At 41.7% G+C, this 24041-nt stretch overlaps 1 protein-coding gene across 3 annotated transcripts in view; it reads left to right on the top strand.

Moving 5' to 3' along the window:
* The window catches only part of luzp1 (leucine zipper protein 1), a 52547-nt gene extending 28920 nt beyond the window's left edge, over positions 1-23627 (top strand). For all 3 annotated transcript variants that reach the window (XM_035951507.2, XM_023277439.3, XM_035951506.2), the window contains 6 exons: positions 5770-6114; positions 6217-8500; positions 9228-9820; positions 9926-10105; positions 17693-17973; positions 18723-23627. In XM_035951507.2, coding sequence (XP_035807400.2) covers positions 5983-6114; positions 6217-8500; positions 9228-9820; positions 9926-10105; positions 17693-17938 — 3435 coding nt within the window. In that variant the 5' untranslated portion in view covers positions 5770-5982 and the 3' untranslated portion in view covers positions 17939-17973; positions 18723-23627. The remainder of the gene's footprint in view (positions 1-5769; positions 6115-6216; positions 8501-9227; positions 9821-9925; positions 10106-17692; positions 17974-18722) is intronic.
* Positions 23628-24041: the final 414 nt, after the last annotated feature.

The following is a 24041-nucleotide window of genomic DNA, read 5'->3' as shown; positions in this document are numbered from 1 at the left end:
ACATTGAGTCACACTCATATCTGTGTGAGAGAGTTTGAAAAATTTGTGTGCACAGATTTCCTTTCTTTTTATATACACTTTTATTTGCTCTGCACCTGTTCCAAACTTGTGTTGTTTCCTTTTGTGCTTTCTTCTCTCTCTAGTCTTGGTTTTGTCACTCCATGTGATGTAAAGTAAATGAATAAAATGTAAAATGCTTTGACAAATGACTGGTAATACAAAATGAATTAAGATGAATTGTTCATGCTGAGTGATTCCAGTCATCGGCACCCAGGCCTGGGAGGAAATGCCCCCAAGAGTAATGAAGCAAAAGAGTAATTTATCAAGTCACCTTTTCATTTTGTCCTCAGTCTCTTTTTCTGTGGGGAGAGGGAGGGCAAAAAACTGGTCGAAGGGATGAGAGTAAAGCGAAATAATGTCACTAAGGAATATGTTAAACATTGAGTGATATTGCCCTGACAAGCAGACAGCATCTGCTTTGTCATTATGGTGGTATTGTGGTTAACTTTCATGTCTTCTCCCATAAACAAATCTATTTTTCTACTAGAGACGACGTTTTGTTTACCCATTATTTCACCACATTTCAGTACTTATACTGTAAGGGGCCATTTCACCCGGGATCTTGAGGAAAAATCCAAGCAAAGTAGGTGTTCCACATCCCGGTTCAGCTTGCTCTAATGAACGAGCTACACGACCTTAGCTCCTTACCCATTTTTCTGTTGAAATGCAACACTGCCTTTCACTTTGTTACCATTTTTCCAGAAGCAGTAAAAAACCGAAAGGGTGAAAGAAACAGGGAAAAAGTAACATGACAGCACAGGAAACGGCAAACCGAACATTATGGGATGCCGGTTTTCTCTTTCTTGGAAAAATGGAAAAATGCAGGCCAAGCATCAGGTCTCCACCATCTTGTGGCTTCCATTGCTGCGCCAGCATCCATCCACTGTAGTTGTCCCTCCACAAACATACACAAACACACAGTATTTGTCACACTTGCACATATTCAAACCGGCAGTAACGCTCTACATGAAGATGTGGTTAAGGCATTTTGATTGGACTGGGGCCCTTTATTAACTACCGTTTATGAGGCAGAAGAGCTTCAAACCCAGAAGTTCCAACCGAATGTCAAGTGCAACAGAGAGGGGGGATTTTTTTCTTTTTCTTTCCTTCTTTCTCTCTATCATGGAGAGAACAGAATGTACTGAAGGCAGGCAGGCAGGCAGGCAGGAAGAGAGTGGCTAAAGCCTTAATGATATGGTGTATGATTGTAACCTTGGTGTGTGTGTATGTGTGTGTTTGAGAGAGTGCAGGCAGAGTAGATGGACCTCTTCAACTGAGTTTTACTTCCAGAACTGCTGGCATTGTTGGTCTGAGACAAAAGCCGCTGTACTTTTTTCCCTTCTTTGGTCTTCCCTTTCTTTTGCATGCATCACTGTCTGGCCCTCCCCCTGCATCTTCATCAATCTGCCAAAACAAATTGGTTCTTATTTTGTCTTTTTAATTGTGGAACACCTATTGGCTTCTCGCTGCTGCACATACTAAATCAGGTTTAACAGTTAGCAGATTCTGTGACCAGTTTTACACATGCCAACCTACGATTCCTATAACAAAGGAAAGTAATAGCAGCAGCAGTTTAGGCGTAAAGAAGAAGATATATTTGTGTTGCCTCCCAATGAATGCATCGTATTAGGACAGTACTGACTCAGGATGGATCCCAAAGCCAAAAACAGTGATGTTCTCCTACTGATCCCCTTTTCTTGTACTGTTTGTGCATTGCATGTATTAGTAAATAATTAACAACTGCTTTGTTTATGTAAGCACAAATTTATTATATTATAGGCAAAATACAGTCCATATTAACTGAGCTACAACCCTGAAAAACTAGATTTGAATTAACTGTTTTGACAACACTCAAGGTGCCTCAAGGTCCCTGCTTTTCAAGTTTTTTAATGGGCTTTATTAGTGCCTGTAGTATTAATAAGCAAAAAATCTATTAGGGAAATGACTTATTGCCACATAATGATTGACATGAGTCCCTGACTGTCGGGGGCCCTGAGGCAGTTACAAGCTTTACTTGTTGGTAATCCAGCCTTGCCAATGACACTCTGTCCTTGTGTTCCTACCTTCACATGCTCCTGGCTTATTCTGTCTTAGTCTGCTACTGTTGTCTTTGTCTCTGGATCCACCATGCTTAATTCATCCTTTCCCTCTGTCAGTTAACTCCCATAGTGACTTTCACCCTGTACTCTCTACCTAAAGAGCCTCTACGACTTACTAAGACAGAGCTCATCTCAAGTTAACTGTAGTCCCTGGTTATCGAGACTTGCTGCCGATCAACAGTTCCAGTGCTTTGTTTGTAGTACCAGCAGCAATAGGACTGTAGAGGGGAGCAAAAGGTCAAGAAGGGAACATCCTTTCCAGATTTCAAGGAAGTGAAAGGGGCCAGAGTTATACAGTGCTGTATTGAGCAGCTAATCAGAATGTGGTTTAAATTGTTTTCAGTCTTCTTTTTAATCCATATGCACTCGTGAATCCACAGTCAGTCGCAAAAGGCATGAATGTGGTCAGAACCAATCAGTAGAATCTTTCTGACTGAAAACTTGTCTGGCTGTACATTGTCTTGACCCACCTGATGCTCCAAGCAGACAGTTTTTTTTTCATACTCTCTCTGACTTGGCTGTACAAACCAGACAATGTCCCAGTTAAGATGAGCCCTCTGTAGAGACAGAAGGCCGAGGAGAGCCTGTCAGCGGCCTGGTTAAAAGCAGACAAGGCAGAGCGAGGAACTGGCAATGCCCTGGTTAGTCCATCATTAGGAATGTGTCTTCATGAAAGGGGTCAGTTTCCCTCACAGCTCCTGCCCCCCTCCAGGTTCTCTATAATTGTCTGAGAAAGCACAGAACAGGAGAATAAAACTCAATTTGAGATGTGTCAGAATACCTCACAAGCCCACCTTCTGCCCTACCTCCTTCACTTGTTATCCATCCTGCTCCATGTTTTCAATATGTTCTCTGTTCCATGTTCTTATTGAAATACATAAAGTTAGGAATATCCTCCTGATTCCTGAGTATATAGATTTAGATTTTATGAGTGCTTATCTGAGCGGGTCTTGAAATGGAAGGAATTTCTGGTCTGATGCTGGCCTGTAATTCCTCTGCTTCATTCACACAAAATTTCTTTTTGCTTCTCTTTTTTCCTCCACGTGTTTCGTCTCTCCACCTTCTTCTAATTCCCCCCTGTGTTGTCCTGTATGTGGCTAATGAGGCCCCGGGTCTGCCATAAGTGAAGCAGGTATGTTGATTGGTTTGGCAGAGGCAGGCCCTTGCCAGAGTCACTTTGCACGCACTGCCACCCCTTAAAAGCGTTCAACTTGGCTGTGCTGGTGTGCGTGTCAGAGAGAGATGGAGGGGAGAGATGAGGGAGGGAGGTAGAGAGCTGGCAAAGAAATAAAAGAGAATGAGAGAGAGGTAGGCAGCCTGCCAAGACAGGAGTAACTGGACCTAGCAAAACGCCATTGTTAACCAGGATGGGGCTCAACCAGAGCTGCTTTTTGTGAAGCTAAACCAAACTAGGAATATGTTAAAATCAAAATAGTAACCAAAATGTTTGATAGTTGAGTGGGTCAGGACAGAAGGATCACCAATATGGGAAAATTTTCTATGCAGTTATGGTGTCTAGAATAACTGAGACACACAAAATAAACATGCTTTTTTCAGTAGTTACAGTGGTACATTTTCCTTGAGATGCAATCTACAGTCTGGAGAACTGTCATAAAGAATTGAACTGAAATATTTTTTTTACCAGTGAGCGCTCTCTATTTTTAATCGATTTATGGGAGTTTCTCGTAGTGTTTTTACTCCACTGGAAGAGGATCAGTCAGGACAACTTTGGACCACAGCGACTAGCTCAAGACAACAGAGAAAAATTGGTCTACAACTCACTTAACAAGCCACAGCTGAGCAATGCCAATGCATCACAAAATGACTTATTGACTAAGGTGTTTTGGCATTCAAGTGGACAGCAAGGCTAGCAGTTTTTTCCCCACCATTTTTTTTCCATTCGTCTTTCCCCTTTCTTCCTCCTCAGTCCGTGTACTTTATTTCCTTAAAGTCTTGTACTATACCAAGAAGATTACCAAACCACTAGACCTCATGAAAGTAAGAAATAATTAAAACGCTACAGCTGAACGCTTTGAGTTTACATTGTACTTTGTCATAAAGTAATCTCTCCCATATTGACTTTCAAAGCTTATTGCATTGGTTTATGTTCAACAAGACATTTAATGAATTGTGGGAAGAGTGGTTTTGGCTTTTTAGACCAAATGAAACTGTAGAAAATATATTATTCTATCCTAGAGTAAATTGTAATGGTATGTTATACCTTATTGTGTACCATCTACACACATGGTTCATATAGATTAAAAAGATTTAGTGAATTTACTGCACTGGTTGATGTTTTTTACAGCGGTAGAAGTTATTTAATGTAAAAGAAAGCCATGTATGTAGTGGTTTGTAGCTTTGAAAAGGCAATCTTTGAACACAGTCCTGTAAACCAGAGGAAAGAGGAGACCTGGAGCAGCATGGAGCCGGTTGCTAAGGGGTCGATAAGTGATGATGTGTGCAGATGTTGTGTCCTACCCTCAGGTCGATTTTCCCTCGTGGTCAGAGGGAGAAGCTCGGCAAAATGATGGGGGGAAGGGGAGTAATGGGCTTTAGGAAAGGCCACTACCTGAATCATGCATGAGACAAAAGCATTGACTGTTAGATTTATAGAGGCCCTGCTGACAGGTAGACCGCGGTGTGCTAATAATCTGTGCTCTCATCACACTGAGCCATGCTGGGGTTACAGATGGAAACTAACACATGATAATGGTTGTACAAACCTCTTCCTTTTACCTAATAACACTGACTAACACGAGAAAAGGACACCACAGCTTAAATATCCTTATTTGTGGCAATTTTGGGATTTCTTAATTATGTGAAATGCCCTTATGTTGGAGGGATTTTGAGGGCATCTTACAGTCTCTGTCACAGTTTCTTTCATCATCATCGCCGTCCCAAAGGACCATAAAATCTGGACGGGCTGACAATGTAATGGAGGAGGCCGTGTTATTGAGATATGCTGCTGTCAGCAGAAGCAGGCAGGCAAGCAGGAATCGATGTTGAATAAACGAACAGGAAGACAACAAAGTGTGTGGGTGTGTGTCTGCGTGTAGAAGCCTGTGCAGGCATGTTGAAACCCCCACCTACACATGTGAGCTGTGCCATCTCCAGCTCCTACAAAAGACGGGCAAGGTGAAATGCATGAGGGTTTAATGGCAAAAAGGAAGCGAGGTGCAGGCTTAATTGCCATAATGATGAATCATACCTTTGCCACTGATAACGTAATGTTTATTTTTATGAATGAAAAGATCAACTGGCTTAATGGTGATTTAGAAACTAATTCCTGATCATATTTGTATATGCTATAAATTGCAGAATGAAAAAAACTGTCCATGTGTGTGCCAAATGATGTGCCCTATATTTACAGTACTTGTCTTCTGTTTGACCTTGTTTGCTCCTGTCCTATGGTTTGTGTCACAGCAATTAGGTGGAACTGTGAAATTACATGCTGGCTGTGTTCATGTGGCACAGTCTGCAGTCAGCTGTCTGCTAATGTCTATCTTCTTTGACTCATTTGCTTCACTTACTGAGCTACTTTTAAAATACAAATGATTGCCATTGACAAATTAGGGATGACTGAGTGTTGTTTCCTCTCTCCCTCCTACAGATGACAGACTTGCCTCCTAAGCAACACTCTAAGGGACCTTTGAAGTCTTAAAGAGACGTTCGCAAAAAGAAAGCAAGACAGACTGCAAAGAGAAAAGAGCTTTAAGGACTTGCTGTCACTGCTACACAAATGTGGACCCCCCAAAACGCTGTCATCAAATAATCTGGACAATAAAACAAATCCCACTGATACAACAGAAAGAACTTTGTAGTCATGTCTGATCATAAAGACATGACACACCGCCACCTGCGGCACAAGCTACAGAGTCTTGGCCGAAGGCTGGATGAACTGGAAGAAGCAACTAACAAGCTGCAAAAGTCTGAGGATGAGTTACTCGACCTGCAGGTCAGTACCAGTTGACTTGATGTATTTGCATTTCATAAGTAATTAGTCACGTAGACAAATCCATGAAATGGTTAATGAATAGTTGAACTTTCTTCTCTGTAGGACAAGATCATCCAGGCAGAAGGCAGCAACTCGTCCCTGCTTTGTGATGTAGAGGCTCTGAGGAAACGTCTCCTGAAGATCCAGGGTAAAGATGAGGAGGTACGCAAAGCTGAGGATCTATGTCGCACAGTCAGAGAGAAACTGGAAGAGGAGGAAAACCTTACAAAGGAGCTAAAGGCAGAGATTGAACGTCTTCAACGAAGAATGGCTGAACTGGAGAAACTGGAAGAAGCTTTTGGGAAAAGCAAGTCAGACTGCAGCCAGCTCTGCCTTAGCCTCAACGAGGAGAAGAATTTGACCAAGAAGCTTTCGTCTGAGTTGGAGACACTCAAAGACCGTTTGAAGGAGGTGGAGGGGTCTGGGAAAAAACTGGAGGGAGCAGAGCTGGCATTGGCTATGGAGCTTGAGAAACTCAAGGGATTCACCCAGACCTTTGTGAGTGAGCGTAAGAAGCTACTAGAGAAACAGAGAGAGGATGCGAAGATCATTCAAATGTTGACAGAAAACCTGGACGACCAGAAGAATCGCCTTGGCATGTCGACAGAACCCGGTCGTGCAGATTTCATGAGGCCAAGAATTGAAGATGAGCTTTCATCCACAGTACTCTTCACAAGTAAACTGGCCGGACGCAAGAAGAGCGTGGATTACTTAAAACTGGCTGACGATAAGCTTGGTATCGTGAACAAATCTGAGAATGAGAAGAACAGCAGTCTTGAAGGTTTGCAAGAGGAGGACAACAAAGTAAAGGAGCTGACTCAGGAAGTAGAGAGGCTGAAGAACCGTCTTAAACAGCTGGAGATCGTGGAGGAGGATTTAAAGAACTCCGAGTCCAAGAATGGTGAGCTTCACGAAAAGTTTCAGATAGAACGCAACCGAGCTCGCCAACTGAGTGAACAGGTGGAACAGCTGAGGACGCAGCTGTGTGGAAAAGGTGGAATTGGAGGAAATGGAATTAGTAACGTGGAAAAACACGGCAATGGAAGCACTAACGTTTGCACCAACAGCCCTGCTAAGGTCCTGGAGAATGGCAAAGCTGAGAATGAAGAGATTCTGAAGGGAGGTTTCAGACAAGAGAAGCCTAAATATAGAAGTGCAGCAAACGTCTCAGAACCGAGCTCCCCAAAACACAGAAACAGGGAACTCTCTCCTCAACATAAGAGAGAAACGAAACTGAGGAGCAAAGAGCTCAGCCACTCTGAAGACAGTTCTCCTAAATCTGTAAGGAGAGCCCTCAGTCCTGCTCACAAGAGCAGAAGGATACCCAAAACCCAGACTTCTTCGATTTCATCTGATAACGGAATACGAGACACAGGACGGGGAACTGAGGAAAAGACAAGAGGAGCCACATACAGCTCTGTAAATACAACTTCTAGTGATATTAAAAAGGTGTCTGTTCTTAGTCGCTACCCTCCAGCTGCTAATGACCAGAAGCCGCTGAGGACAGTTCACAAACAGGCTGATGGGGACATTAAGAAGAGCAGAGAAAAGTTTTCAAAGTTGTACGTTGGTAGTGATAGCGAATCAAACAACTCTGATGTAGTGCCTGAAAGCTCCAGTAACATGAACAGTATCTCTGCACTAGAGAAGGACACAGCATCTGCCTCAGATCAGGAATCAGCAGACCCAGTTCAGGAGTCTGTCTCTGTACCGGTCACTTCCAGTCTATCCAAAGCCAATGGATCATACACAGCCTACAGATCTCACATCACTCCACTGCTGCCCAGTGACCCGGGGTCAGAGGGTCATTCCTCTGCCTCTGAAACAGAATCTACTGGTTCAAGGCCCTCTGAACCAGACCCTGTAGCTGAGACGACTAGTACGACTGTAAGCAGTAGGACTGCAACCTCCAGGTATGCTAGATACCCCCATGTCCACGACTCACATTCGGAGGGCTCTTCCTCCAGAAGCTCATTCGATGAGGAGCTGCACAGCAGGACACAGTTAGCTGAAGGAGGACACCAGGGGCCTATCCACACTCCGTCAGGGATTGAAATCCAGCGAGTGTGCAGCCCACGGGAGGCGCTGAGGTCAAAAGCTGTCATCAAGCCTGCCATTATTGAGATTGACAGGAAGGAAGTAATGATTTCAGAACCTTTGTCTGCAAATGGCAAACCCAAGATCTCCACCAAACCAGTCGTGACCACTACTAGTAAAATGACCAGTAGTATCACCATCTACCCCAATGACCCGAGCTCTTCCAGAACCAGCAGTCGCAGCAGCAGCGTGTCCAGTGAACCTTTGCCTGTCAGAGAACGACACACATCTACCAGTAACATCCTCATAGGTAGGTGTTAACATTACAGAACAATTTAATAAGTACTATAGTCAGTCTTACACAGTTAATCTATGCAAAACTGTTACAGTCAAGGCAGCATTTTACTTGTTCTCAGAAAAAACATTGTTATGTGACCATCCAAGCAATACCAGATCAAACCCTTTCATCAGAAATCCTGTTCTGAGCCCAGAGTTCAACATTTTTTCATAAAATATGCTACCATCGAATTGGAGTAGAGCATGTATGTACTGTGATTATTGCACATTAACTCAAAACGCAACGCATTTGTGTGTTATTTTTATTTGTTTATTTTGCTTTAATATTGTGGTTCTGCATGTGTGTGTCAATTTGCATAGAATATTTTCAATTATATCTAAATTTTGTTATTTAAAGTTGCAAACTTTGTTGTAGAGTTATTTCCATTTTCAGCTGAAGAGCCGCATGATAATGATGTAAAGAGAGGGTATGTTTTAATGATACAGGTGCCATGATAAATTTTAAATTTCAGCTACATTACAACATGCAGTTTCAAGATTATGAGTCCTCAGCCATGTTAGCTACTCCGCAGGGCTACAAAAAATAAATAGATACATAAATCAGTGCAAAACTATTGAAGAAAGACTCAAATTTCCATCCCAAATCAGACATTATAAAGGGCGCAGTGTTACTGTCAGCTTGTTTTATCTGGAAATGCTTTTTCTTATACAATATGTGATACCATTTTACTCATTGCCAGGCCCCAGCAGTGACCACCATGGCAGTATTTCCGTCCCTTATGAGATCTCCATACCCAAGAGTGAGATCACGTTGCGGTCGTGCCAGGACCAGGACTGTGGTGCAGACAACCACAGTGATTCCTCATCAAGGTCCAAGCTCCACAACACTTCCAGGGTGGAAACCACCACCAGCCACCTGTGCTGCCAACGCAGCAACTTCAGCCTCCAGTCCCCCGACACCACCTCCGCGGACTTCAATGACACCGAGTCCGGATTTGAGAGCAGCAGCTGCAGTAGCACAACCACGGTCACAAGCTGGAGAAGCCAAAGACAAGGCCAGCACTCACAAGAAGACAGTTTACCAGACATGAAGAATGTGACTGTGAGGAGCACCTGGAGGAACAAAGGCGCCATGTCAGCAGATGAGGCAGGTCGAGGAAGAGGAGGTACGAGGGCCACAGCGGACGGTGGGTCTGAAGATGAAGCAGAAGCTGCAACAACATGGAGGGCTTATCGAGCAACCACCTTTGATACAGAGGAATCAGTAAACAGTGGATCAGGGGCTGCTGGTAATGCTGCAGCACAGAAGGGAGTCAAGCCGTCCCCTGCAGAGGTGAGACTATAAACACAATGTAAAGTCTCATTCTCAGAGGTGAAACTGTGTACTTTTCTGACACAAAAACTAAATGCTTCATGTTTGTGTTTTTTACTATCTTAGGTGTACATGCGCAGGATCAACAGTGTGGTTACTAGCACGAGAGAAGTCGAGGAACCAGCTCTTCGCAGAGGAAAACGCTCTCAGTCTCCCAGTATGGAAACTGGAGGCCTGGGAAGGACCATACCCCACGCACCTGTTACCTCTCAGTCCTGGAGCCGATCATATTCACAACAACCACCGGTAGGACAACCAACTTCAGGTTTAACACTTTACTGCGAGAGTGATTAATTTGACTAACACATGGTCTGCTTGTCTACATTAATATGACAAGTGTTTCCTAGTACAGAGCTGAGAGGTATTTGTAAAGGGGTTTGTTGGCATCGAATGTGAAATCTATCAAATATTCCTCATTGATATGGTTTTAAACTGATTTTCAGACAGTTTTGTTCTTGCCATTTTTTAAAAGCGGTCTTGTGTTTGCATTCATGGGGAATTTCTCAAGTATTTTGGACATAAATCAAAAATGGTCCTGAGGTATTGCTGCATATGTCACTTCTAAAGTCCCTTTTCTATCAGATAAGAGTTGTTTTACAGGTGAAGGTACTTTCCAAAGCGCTCTGCAAATATTTTCGCCTCGAAGATAAAGAATGCAGAAAGTACAGCCGCAGTTCTCAGCTCCTGGTGTTTTCACTTTGCATTAGAGCTCAGCTTGTATTTTTCCCTGACGCCAGGCTCTGTGACTTCAAGCTTAGCGCAGCAGTTCTTCAGGCCCCACTCCTGCTGCCCCAGCAAGCACAAAGAGAAAAGGGTGGGACAAAGAAAAAGAGGGAGGATGGAAATGAAAAAGACCTCAACAGGGGGAAAGGAAGGTTAGGAAAACCTCAAGGAGAAGAAAATAGCTTTCTTTTATTTAAATGTGCCACCACATTACAGTGTGCAACCCTGCCCGCCTGCAAAGCTATTCTACACAAACATTACTGGAGTCCTCACCTCCACATAATGTATGCAAAGGTGTGTGTAGCTTATATTTATGGCTTTCATTTTAAGTTTCCACCTGCAGTTGGTACATTTTTCACATCTAGTATGACAAAACTTTTCCCAGCCAAGTTGACATATTACTTCTCCAACACTTACGAGGCTAAAGCAGTACAAAGTGTGTGTACTTATGTATTCACATGTGAGCATATCTGCATTTGAATTAATGGGGTGTGAGCGTTTATACAAGTCGTAAGAAATACGAGGTGAAAACTACTAATGGGATACAGTATTGACTTCCTTGTCTATTGGTATATAATGTATTCTCAGATGGATGTAGCACTGCTTACACAGTGGGCTCTATGGCCGCAATAACATATCAGTCTGTCAGCTTGACTAATAGGCTCCACTACAGGCCTTTGGGTAAGATCCCAATATGTTCCCCTATAAATAAACTGGATGTCGCCAAGGAGACAGACACACACATACAAAGCGTCTGCTCCCCCATCCATCATCTTTGGCGTCTTTTGCGATGTAGTGTGATAAAGATAAATCCAGTCAAAATGTTCTTGTCTCATGTTTGTATAAATTTACGGTGGAAAATCATCCTAGAGAGATTTTGTAAGACTTCTTTTTTTGACTTCACACACTATATTATGTATGATGACATCCTGTAATGTGTTGGGGGTTTTTTTTGTTTTTGTTCATTTTTTTTGCTGCTATGCTTGAGTCATGATGGAAGTGGTCTGCATTTAGTAGTGCAACTCATGGTCATTTATCAGCTTCATAGGCTCTGTAGGAGAACCTTGAGAACTTTTACCCAGTTTAAACTTGCTCTTTGGTCGTTACTTTAACGCCCAAAAACTCATCTCTGTGTGTCAAAGTTATATAGTAGAAGTTTTTTCCATTATTAATAATCCCTTTATGCCTTAAAGTGACTGGCTATGGCTTTACACTGTTGCTTCCTGTAGAATTTATAGATCAATGAAGTCCCTGCTTTTCTTCACTCACCCTTCCTCATTTGCTGCAGTTCAGGCACATTAGCTCACTTACACACTACTCAGTTACTGTAAAGGGACTCTGCGCTACACTATAGCAAGTTGTAATATTGGTGGAATTCAACCATGCATTATTAAACTACAAAATGATTCTGCAGAAGAATAAGAACAGGATTATATCCTTTTGTTTGTTTCATATAAACCCCTGAAATCAGAATGTGTTTTTAAGATGGTCATCAGTACATTGTAGTTCCAAGGAGAAAATACTCAACCACAACATTGACTGCTTGTTTCTCTCATAATTTGTCTTCCATCATATAAAAAAAGCAATGCGGACATGTTAACAAGAATAAAAGCTTGAATTTTGAAAGGTTTATGGTCAAACACTTTCTTTGTACTGACCAAAATGTGTCCTTAGCTACCAAACAAAACAAAACATATGTACTCTCAAATTCTGGAATTAATTTAGAGTTTTCACTAACAGTTATTTGAATAATCTTATTAATTGTCCATTAAATTCCCATCAAAACTTTGCCTCCTGGCAGTACCCTGGTGTAAATTCACGATCAAGCAGTCACTGAGTACTTTTTTGGTTATTGACATCATTTAATCAGGTAAACATTTCAGCTCTAACCTTCCTGCTTCATTCTTAGCTCATATGGATTTTAGCACTTTCAGGCTTCTTCATTGTCAGTTTCCTGTTTTGTTTTGTCAACATTTTACATGTAAGAGAAAAATAGCTTCTTTTGCTAAATTAAGTGTATGGACTTGCCACGAGACTAACAGCCTGCAGTGGTCCACATGAATACTTGTGCAGCTGTTTCCTCTGCTTCTATGTCACGTCTTCAGTTTTACATACAGATACGCACCATTACAGCATAGTTTATAGTTATACACAGCAAAGACAGCAGACATTAGAACATTCAGCTGGACTCTTTTCTCCCCACTCACCATTGTATAAAAACATAGCAGCTAACTCAGTCTTTGAGCTGTAATTGCCTGCAGGGCCCCTCCCTCTCATTAGCCTCAATGGGCTTCATGAAATCTGTCTAACACTGAGCTTCAACCCTCTAACGCCCCCTTTCATCACTGATATAGACCAACACAAAGAGTGTCAACGGCTTTTGTTTTATAGATGCTGACTCCTCCTCTCTCACTTGCTCTTCATCTGCCCATCATCTAATTTGTCATCAAGCCCTGGCGTGAACAAAATGACTTTGAGTAGCATATTTGAGGATCTCTATCGAGGTCAGTGCACCTCAGTTCCACCATATGGCCTCGACCTTTGCTCTGCATTTTCAGGACTACAGCCTTACAGACATAAGGGTCCTGTTCTCCTCTTTTTGACCCCACATCACTCATCCGTGAGAGCCTTGGGGAACCTGGTCATTAGCTTTCAAATGAGTCCCCTTTCTGATGCGGTAAATCAGCCAGAACCTGATAAACTGCTGTCTTGTTATCTCTCCTTCAGCTTTTTGTCAGTCGCGCACTTTGTAATTTTGTTGTAGGAATTTCCTAAATGCCACTCGGTTGACTCTGCGGTATGGTAAATCCTTGTTCATCTTTATATTTGATGCATGAACTGGTCACTTGATTTGGATAGCAATTATGAGCAAAAATTGCCACAGTTTAAAAAAAAAAAAAAAAAAAAAAAAGATGCTTCTAAACATGACCAGACTTTGAAGCATGTCTTGGAGCTCAGCCGATCATCTTTGGTTTGGATTTTCAAAACGTTTCAGTGGTCTGAACAGCATCCATTCCCAAGAGGCTTGGATAAATACAGCTGTAAGTCAGGACAGTGGAAGGTTAAGATTAGTCTGTGATTGCAGTGTCAAAGGTTGATAGAAGATGGTTGTATTATTACAAGGCTGTAGATGGAAGCACTCTAGTCATCATTAACTGACATCCCATCAATTTGTTATTTAACTGGATATCTTTAGTCTTCTCTTTTTGGCCAAACGTTGATCCATCTAAGTTGTTGCTCTACATTTGTTTCTGTTTTACTCCTCATGAATTCACTTTGAACATAAAATGACTAGTTGAAAAAAAACATGAGCACAGGAACATTCTCGGTGTACTTTCAGGAAATAGTGTTTTTTCTAGAGATTAAAATCTCTAATTTTTATGGCCATCTTTCATGTAGAAGCGATGAGAGTAGAGCGGACTGAAAATCAGCTTACTGTGGATCAGTAAGGTGATATTGATCAGTAGTAATTAAGGAGGAGACAACACTCCCAATTCCCGTAAGTACCCTGGAGCAACCTGGGCAGACTGATAGCTTATTGATTAGCTTTCTTTTTTTTAGACTCATGTTTTATTTATTTGGATGTCATTTATTCAAACCTGTGTCGGGCAGAGAATGATATGATTTCATTTTGTGAAAGGTCACAGTCATCAGGGCCCAAATCTGGGGCTGCTGATCAGCTTTGACTTCAGGTTTCTGGTTTGTCTAATCCGTTGTTAACAGTGCACCTTTTTTTACAGATGGTAATGTTGTTCTATCCCAACTGATTTCAAAAGGATTTGCTGCAGACATCTAGAATTGTCCTGGAGATTAAGACGTTTGTTATCACTTCTGTTGACACCACTTTGATGTTGCCATTTTCAGTTGTGTCTATAATTGTGGAATGGATTATCATGGAACTAGCTCCCTTTAGTAAGAATTGTAATAACTGTGGTGACTCTTTTGAAAACCAAATACCTGCCAAACTAATGACATCCCCATCATCTTCTGCTGCCCTTTATGTGTAGCGCAAATTAGTAAATGGTACCACTAAGATGGTGAACATGAAAACCATTACCCAGCAAATCAGCATTGCCATTTTGACCATATTAAGACTGCAGTTAATGATTGGTTTTACCAGCTAATATGCAAAATGTTTAATTAATCATTTTATCTGCAGTCGGAGACTATATTGCTAATACCAGTTGTCTAATTTCCACTAAACCAAAGTGACATCTTTAAATCCCTTGTTTTGTCTCTGCAATAACTCCAAATTGTAAAGATATTCAGTTTACCATCATGTGCGACAAACAAAAGCACCAATCCTCATATTTAAGAAACTGGAAATAGCAAGTATGTGATTTTTTTTGTTTAAAAAAAGACAAAAAAATTACTTGATTATTAAAATGATTGCAGATTATTTCTCAGACAGTGTTTTTAATTGTTATTGTACCTTAGCTATCATGGCCATACCGGACATGGTTCCAAACACACTTAAGGACCAACTCTGATATGAAAAGGCCAACCAGGCTGCAGGTCAGTGTTAAAATGGGAATTGCTTGCTTTTTGTAGCAGTCACTCTGCACCTCAGTCTCCAGAACAGAACTGCACTGTAGTACTTCCTCCCCATTGTAGCAGTAGGAAACCTCAGCCTGTGCGTGAATGAGCCATGAACTTATGTTTGGCCGAGGACAGCGGGGCTGATATGGCCGATGAGCGAGATACCAAAACATCCTTTGTTGAATCAGAAACCAGTGGCAGCAAGGTGAAGTGTGGAAACAGAGCTGCTCCACTATTCACTGTTCGCCTGATGTGACCTGCATAGAAAGATCCCTCTGGAATAACACTCTGAGTTCAGCTGTGTGACACTGTCAGTAGCAGTTTAGAAAAATCGTTGAACGGAGACTGCAAAAAGCAATAAATGAATGGCTTCTGTAAATCATAACCAATAAACCAATCATCATCCTCATCATCGAGGTAAATTTCACCTTTCCTGAAATTTTTCACCTGGATCGTCAAGGGTATTGTCTTGCTATAGAGCAGATTTAAGAGTTTGGGTTGGCAGAGCAACATCATTCCCTGTAAATTGGGCGAGAGACCAAGGGCAGATAGATTTAACACGAGGATATAATTTGTTCTGCAGAAGCTCCAACATGCTACTTGTTATATTTCTTAAATGTGATGCTCACCATTCTGCATTGGAGAGCTTCTATTTGGTTTTTAATGTGAACTCCTCTTAATGTACTGATGTAGTAAGAAAGATCCCTCTGCACATGCTGAATAAAGGAACATGTGTCTCTTTGCTTTTTTCTAAGAGTTTGATGAGAAGATTGACACCACTGTTACCTTAACATAGAAACTGGAAACAGGGGGAACCAGCTATCCTGTCTGTTAAATGAAAAGAAAATGCTGTTACTAGCCACTCTAAAACTCACAAAATATTACGTCTTTGTTAGGTTTATTCCGTGCCAAAAAAGAAAAAAAAAGCTTTAAATATGACTGACTGTGAGCAGAGACTTGAGGAAGGAAATGGTCTAGTAGATAACTCACAACTTGGAGCGTTTACACTTAAGTTTTGGTACAGAATAAACCAAAGTGATAGAATGCTTTAATTAGAGGTGCTGGAAGCTGAATTTCTTTTTTTTTTTTTTTTTTTTTTTTTAAGCTGTTTCCCCGTTTCCAGTCTTTATGCTCCAGCTACTGGCTGTGCCTTCAAATTTCCAGTACACACATTAGACTGGTATCATTCTTCTCATCTAACTCTTGGAAAGAATTCAAATGAGGTTATTTCCTAAATGTCAAACTATTACTTTAAATATGTCAGAACATGTGTGTCCTGTTCTGTTCATTTGACATGAAAATGTTGGTATGAGAGCAGAACTTGGTCCCACGTTTTCTCTACTTATTTTGTCAAATCTTAGTGCTGCTTTGCTAAAGATTATTAAGTGTTGCAACCTAAAAATGTGCTTGAAAGATGTGAACAGCAGCGGTTCTGTGTTGACAGCAGCACTTGTTGTGCCAGTTCCCCTGCTGTGGCACATCCACCGACTTGACAGTATTTTTTTTACAGGGCTGACGTGTCCTTTTGCCCAGATATTTTCTTAAATGAACTTTAAACCACATGGGGGAAGAAGTGGCACATTCAACTGAAAGGCTTTTTTTAAAAGCTGTTCAATTAATCTAACATTTAGTATATAGTATATTTCACTCATTGTCGCAATTTCAACCCTTTTCTTTCTTTAATACAACCCAGTTGTCCCATGTATTTTTATCAGATGTTGATGTTTTAGTTCCATTTCAGTGTGTTGTACAGTAGAAGCCTCCTGTTGAGCATAGGAGGAACACTTTATTCCTTTTCACGGAAACCTTGTGAAAGCTCTTGCAGCAGTGGCTTACCATAGAAGGAGAATATGCCACTCTGCTGTTTCCTCCCCCAGTGACTGGAGCAGGAAGTGACCACACTGAACACACCCACTTGGCAGGGATTTCTGGTGACTGATTTCCTGTCTGTTACCCCTGGAGACTGAGAAAGGCAGTCCAGCAGGGCTCCATTAAAGCCAATTAGCGAGAATGCATTCTAAAACTGCATCAGCAGCCAACTCCAACCCACCAAATGTCACTAATTATGGTGCTTTTTTAAAGTTGAAATTACAGGAGCGGGGTGCTGTTTCTGTGTGCTTTAGGAACTGCATCGTCATCTAACTCTCGCTTTTTCGAGCAGGGTTACTGAGGTTATGAGAGGGGACGTGCCGTTGTAGCCACCACAGACTAGTAACTTGGGGTTTGTTTTCTAGTCAGCCCACCAAATTATAAATCTCTCAGCTTGGGGTATGTTTGGGGTTTTTGGTTGGGGATTTTTCCCCTGGCACAAGTCCACATGGCAGACTTTCCTTGTCACACACCAGTTAACATAAACAGCATGTATTTAATGCCCACATAAGGTCCAAACAAGGCCCCAAACCAAACAAACAAAATGCCCCAAAACTCCTATACACAACTCCAGAATATGGTTTTGAATTACCTGACTTCTGTGTTAATGTTTCTGTCCAGACCATGCCCAACTAATCCACTTATTAAAAACACAAATTGCTGCAGCTGCTGACTGTTTCTTTCATTATTTCTTTCTTTCAGGCTGCTGATAGCTTAGACCCCAGTCCAAACCCGAGCCACAGCCCGGCCTCTTGGAGAAGACACCTACCCAGCAGCGACTCACACCACCTGGGGAGCTCTTATGACCGGTCGTCTAAGACGTCAGGAGCCTCCTCCAGAGGAGGGGAGCTCTGGTCTAGTCGGGGTCAAGGATCAGGGGCCAGAGCTGAGGGGAGGAGTGGAGCAGGAAGCAGACAGTGGAGCCACCGTCAGTCTGAACATCATTAGATCAACTGGATCTGAGCAGGACAGCAAGAGAACAGGTAGAAGTCTTTTTTTTCTTTTCATCTGACTCCTGAAACTCTTTAAATTAATGGAGAAAGATGTTAATTACCCCTGATACAATGTCAAGTCTCTTAAGGAGCCGCCTCATCAAAATTGCAAAATCAAGGTGCTCTTATACTCACTGGTGTAGTCATTAAATAAGTTGAGATACAATCATTGTAAAAACTACTATCCAGCCTCCAGAAGAATCCTTGCAGAAGACGGTTCCAGGTAAATTCTGCTGTAGATGAATTTGATAGCAAGCACCGAGAGAAACGCTCTGTACATATGTACATATTTGTTTAATTAAGATTTTTTTTCCTGAGAAGTACTAGAAAAAAAAACAATTTAGTACAGATGTGAGAAAATTGTAAATTGTAAAGAAAAATGTCCTTAATGTAAAAGCTCAATTTATGTTTAGATTAATATTCATTAAATATTAATTTATAATTGGAAACTTATAAACTCCTCTTTTATCTTCACATTTACACATTTAGTGGATCTGCTGTGCACATGTTGCTGTAAATTAATGATAATGATTTTAATTGGAAGTGTACAAGTTAAACACATTCACTATTTCCCCTATAATTACTACCAAATTACCTTTATTCTCTCTGGCAAACTTTCAAAGAAATTATGAAGAGAACACAGGCTTGTTATGTTTCCAAATAAGATGAACAGATATGTTTTAAAAAATTTCAATGTGAAGGATTTACTGAGATCTTTTGCTTTATTTTTTCCTTTACAGCACTCCATTAAGCTCTCATCGGCACAAGGAGGGCCAAACACCGGTCTCCCGTCAACTCATGGCTACATATATTACCACCATCTCTAGCAGAAAACACCTGCAGCTTTTGCAACAAGTAAAATAAGAAAATATCTGTTTCAGCAATATAGAACAACAAACTACAGACCCGACCCTGAGTGTACGCTGAGACATGAACATCTCTCACTATGTGGAAATTTCTCTGTGCCAGAAAAGGTATAAAAGGAAAGCTAGTGCCTGTACAGTTTTTCTGAGGTCACCTCACCAGCCCACGGATCCTCTTCTGCTTCTTGTGTTGGATGTATTATCGTGTAATCCTGAAACTTGACAAGGGAGAGGCTGGCATGCTGGGGAGGGCTGGAGATTTTCCTGCGTGCCAGAGAGGGTTTAAAGAGAGCTAGAGGAAGAAGGACTCATGAAAGCGTGAATGCCTTTCTCTGAGGACCGTTACAGTAACCTCAGCGGAGCTGGATGTGCCGCTTTTGCTTCAAGATTTCAACGTTTCTTCATCACTGAAAAGACAAACCCGAACTTCAGTCATCAGCAGTGCACCTTTATGTCATGGCGCTTCACAAACCAAAAGATCTCTACTTTAATTATGACCAAAAACAGGAAGTGAATTACCCACTTTTCAGTATAATATTTTTGCCCGTTCGCTTGGAAGGCCCTACAGGCTTCTTTTCCCAATTATCTCACACATACATTTGGAAACCATGCAGATATATCCACAAACAACAAACACATGCACATTTTTAACTTTAGGTTTATTTCTGAATCCATTTCACCACTTTCCGGCATGAACTGACCTCAGAATGGATGTAATTTGGGGTCTTAGATGTTGAACGGCCATTTGCATGTTTCCAAGTAATAAACGAAGCGCACTTGAAAGATTGTGATTCAGCATGCAGTCTGCTTCAAGGATTGCTGGTTGGCCGCATTTTAGGAGCGTGTCTACACACGCATACACACAAACATTATTTCTGACAGACTGGGACCTTATTTGTGTTTTTGTTGTTTTGATTTGGTGTAATTCGCTTCCTGTTCTGCATCATCATCTCCCTTTCTTCTCAATCATGTTAAGTAAAAAGACCGTAGATTGCATGCACTGACGTGCAATCCACATGTACAAAAAAAAAAAACAGATTAGTGGGGGTGTCAGTGTTTATAACCTTAAACCAGGATACAGTTTCCATGGTGCTTTTCCAGCTGTTGCAACTGTCCTCATTCGTGAATTTTTAAGAGCCATAGCAAAGTGGAGTTTCGGTTTGAACTGAACATTGAACTTTGGACTACCAGCAAACCTGATCTGGCATTTTTTCAGTGTCCACCAGCCAGTCATAGGAAAGACCCAAGGGGTTGGACTTCCAACAAGAAACTGAACTTGTATGTGACTGGGTTCGCCGTGCGAATCATCCCAGATTCTTTGTTTCATATTTCTATAGAGGTGTACTGTTTTTTTTTTTGTTTCATCATAAAACATCAACTTGTGGTTTGTATGTTGGAGCAATCTGTCACTGGTGGGGGCCACTGCAGCCGTGAGTGTGCCATAGAATAGATTTAGCCACTGGCCAGTAAAAAAATAAGGTGTTTTCACTGCATACATGTGACAGAAACCATGCTGACAATTTCAAACTGTAAAGTCTTTCTACAGGCTCCTGCTGGAATTTTAAGACTATTGAGTCAAGATTCACTGCAGAACAACAGGCGTTGTAAACTTTCCATCCCAGAACAAAATTTGTGAATGTTGCTAAGGAATGCAGCTGAGAATGACCAATTGCTTGATGGTTCGATGCATTAATCCAGCACAACTGCATTCTTTGTCTCTTGAATCTGCTAAAAGGCAGACAAAGTAACGCAACCATAACTGTGACAACTGTGGACCAAGTTCTGGATCTCTTAAAGAACTTGGGACTTCTCAAGCCTGCTCTCCATCTGGTTCTTCTGCTGTTGTGGATTTCAGTGCTGTTGTGTCAGACCCTGCTGGGGATGATCTGATTCAGTCTGAGTACATTTCTTAGCTCTCCTGTATTCTACCAGCTGCCATCTAGCTGTAATATTTATTAGTACCCATATATGTACAGGTTCTTTAATTGTGAAGAGGTCTGCCTGGTGGCCGGAGCTCAGTCTGTTGCCACTTTGTCACTTTACTGTTTATGCAAGCAGGAGATTTTATGCAATCAAACTGTCCCCCATACAGTGTCTGTAACCATGTCAGTCATGGTGGTGTACATTAAGATACAGGAGGTGATGACTGTAAAAACAAGTTTGCCAGGTCCAAACTCAAAAGTTTGTTTACCTTCAGAATGCACATTTTCACTAATGTTTATTTCTATTGTTTACCCTTTGCTAGAAATATCTACAATATGTTCATCTGTGCCTTGAGATACAATAGGAGAGGTAGATTGTCCCAACAAATTCAGACTTGCACCATGTTCTTACACTTAGAGTGCAGATAAATGACATGCAATACTGATTGTAGGGTTTCATTTTGTTTTACTTTGTTTTTTTAACTTTATATTTTTTAAATTTAAGGATTGTCATGTGGATCGTTGTAGAAGTATTTTGGTTCTCCGAGGGAACTCCTCCCTGAGGGATGTCAAAACTAGGTTCCCTGAGTTTTTCTTTTTCTTCTAACCCAACTCCAAAGTACCCTTTTAAAGAATATAGACCACACTGCCCAGAAAGCTGTGTCCTTTGGATTTGACTGTCAGAGTCGCAGGGTCCAGCGTAGCCTCAGAAAGGATTGCCATGCGGCTTCTTCATGGCCACTGCTGGCTTTATGATGAGTAAAAACAGACCAGACATACTGTTCAGAGCTCTCAGTGCACATGCCATGACTTGATGATGATATAGTCCCTCTGTGTTCTCTCTGTTATTGTTTGTACTGCCACTCTTCTCATTTACCAAGACGAAAAGCCATTTCTTCCCCAATCTCTCATCTTTTCAACCAGTTCCAACTTCCCTTTTAGTATTTTAGAGAAGCCAAGTGTCCCTTTCTTCCCCTCTCCTCTTGTCCTCCACCTTCCTCTGTTTCTCTGCGTTTTCCTTGGATTCTCATTTCCTAGAAGGAAAGCCTTGGCTCTAAACAGCAGTCATATTTGTTGCTGGTTCAGAGAGTTGTTTTATTGAAGGCCAGAGGCCTGTCACCAGGCAGTGATGGGCAGCTCCCTGGGTAGCTGGAAGGTCAGAGGTCAGGGCTGCATCTAATCCTGTCTCTACATCTTGACTCAGGGTTTCTAAATACAGGAGAGAGGAAGACGGACAGCTTGGCAGTGATGTCCACTTTGTGGATAATTAAAACACACTGGGTATTGAATGTCCAGCTCTGCCTGCGATCAGTCTTCCACAGTTACACGTGGTCTTCAGTGGGTGTGTAGTGTTGTTAATATGTCAGCGATGGTCCTTATTTAAGGCTCGGCACGTGAACTAGTGTGTTCTAAACTTTTGCAAGTCCTTGAGCAAGAAGGTAGTGAATGACAAATGTGTGTGTGTGTGTGTGTGTGTGTGTGTGTGTGTGTGTGTGTGTGTGTGTGTGTGTGTGTGTCAGAGCGGACATGCAGGGCTCAAGACGTTTTAGTTTTTCTTTGAGGCTGACGTCACTGTGGGTCAGGATTACTGTAGATAGCAACGTAGTGATGCACGTGCTAACACCAATGCCCTCCTCGACCCTTATCCTGCCTTGCTGCCCTCCCCAAATAAAGCTCTCATGTCACGTTTCTCTCCATCCAATCGGTGATACTCTTCCATGCAGACAATCACTGCATGGCAGAGTACACTGTGAGGCCTTTCATTCATCTTGTTCTCCTCCATTCATTCTTCTACCTTTAATTTATTCTGCTCTTCAACCTTTTTCTCCCCCTCTTTCCCTGAAAAGACCATTCGAGTCGGGGGTCCCAGGAAGAGCCCAGCTGTCGGAAACTGTAGGTTTTATGACGCGTTGGAGGGTTTCCCTCCTGGAGACAGGGTTCAAAGCAAGCAAGGCTTTTTAAAGAGCACAGTTGAAACTCCATCCTCGGCTATGCACGCTGCCTTCTTCCTTACAAGGCCCCAAAGTACACTAACACCACAGCTAACCCGGCTCTACGTCCACTCCGTCCAATGAAACCCAGCTGGGCTCTGTGTGCCAAGAAGACCAGCCACGGCTTCTGTCTATATGTGCAAAACATCGCATGTGATGAGTCTTATTCGGCACTTCCAGTGGCGACAGTCTGTACAGTGTTGACATGGTGGAATGCACTGATTGGTCATCTGGGACTCGAGTGAAGACTTTCCAGGTTTCCAGACTTCTAAGGCTTTTGTGGTGCTATAAAGAAACTGCTGGGTGTTTGTGATTGTTCCTCTGATTTGTGAACGATGGCACTTTTTGTTGAACGTGCTGATTCAGAGCACCGGTGTAAAAGCTGGTGTCGTAGTAGAATATTTCGGGCAACGCTAAGTATGATATGAGGAGAAGATGTGGTTCAGCAATGGAGAGAAAAGGAGGCTGCTTGTGTTTTCCTGCTCAAATACCAGCTAAGGAAATCCTCTTAAGCTATGTTGGTGTATGTATAAACATCCGTTATTTACAAGTCATTGTTTTTCCCTTTTATAAAGTAGACTAGAATGTACTTAGTGGAGATTGGAGTGGTGAGGTAGAAATGGCTCGCGGGCAGCGAGCAGGCCCATGTCCTCAAAGGCGTCCATTGTGAAGCCAGGGTCATGGTGTCATTGGGTGGCGTAGACTGTAATCTGCACTTAACCAGCACTTAACTTTAAGACCTCAAACGACTAATGCCCCCTTAGTCCCCCTTCGTCAAAAAGTTTCCCTCTTTTGTGCCCCGTAATTGTACTTTAAGTCTGTTTTCAGTAGCTGTTTGCTGAATGTAACAGTCATATATATATATATATATATATATATATATATATATGTATATATATATATATATATATGTATATATGTATATATATATATATATATATATATATATATATATATATATATATATATATATATATATATATATATACATATATATATATGCACCATACACCAGCCAAATAGGAGTATTTTATAATCATCTCATTGTTTAAAGTAAAATTGGCCTGCACTCAGTGAAGGAATCATGTTTGAACATATGTGTTGAGGTGTGACATGCTGCTATGTCTGTGTCTCAGCCTTCTAACATTGTGCCAAAATCATTCCACAGTATTTACAGTTTACAGTTGGAGACAGTGTGAGTGTTTCCCCTGATGGATGCCCTGTCTCCGAGATACTGAAATAAAGGGGAAACATTCAATTTGAGGGTTATATCTTTTTTTTCT

The sequence above is a fragment of the Amphiprion ocellaris genome, chromosome 20 (genome assembly GCF_022539595.1).
Source record: "Amphiprion ocellaris isolate individual 3 ecotype Okinawa chromosome 20, ASM2253959v1, whole genome shotgun sequence".
NCBI lineage: Eukaryota > Metazoa > Chordata > Actinopteri > Pomacentridae > Amphiprion > Amphiprion ocellaris.
The sequence above is the reverse complement of the archived record's forward strand: the minus strand, read 5'-3'. Positions and strand labels throughout refer to the sequence as shown.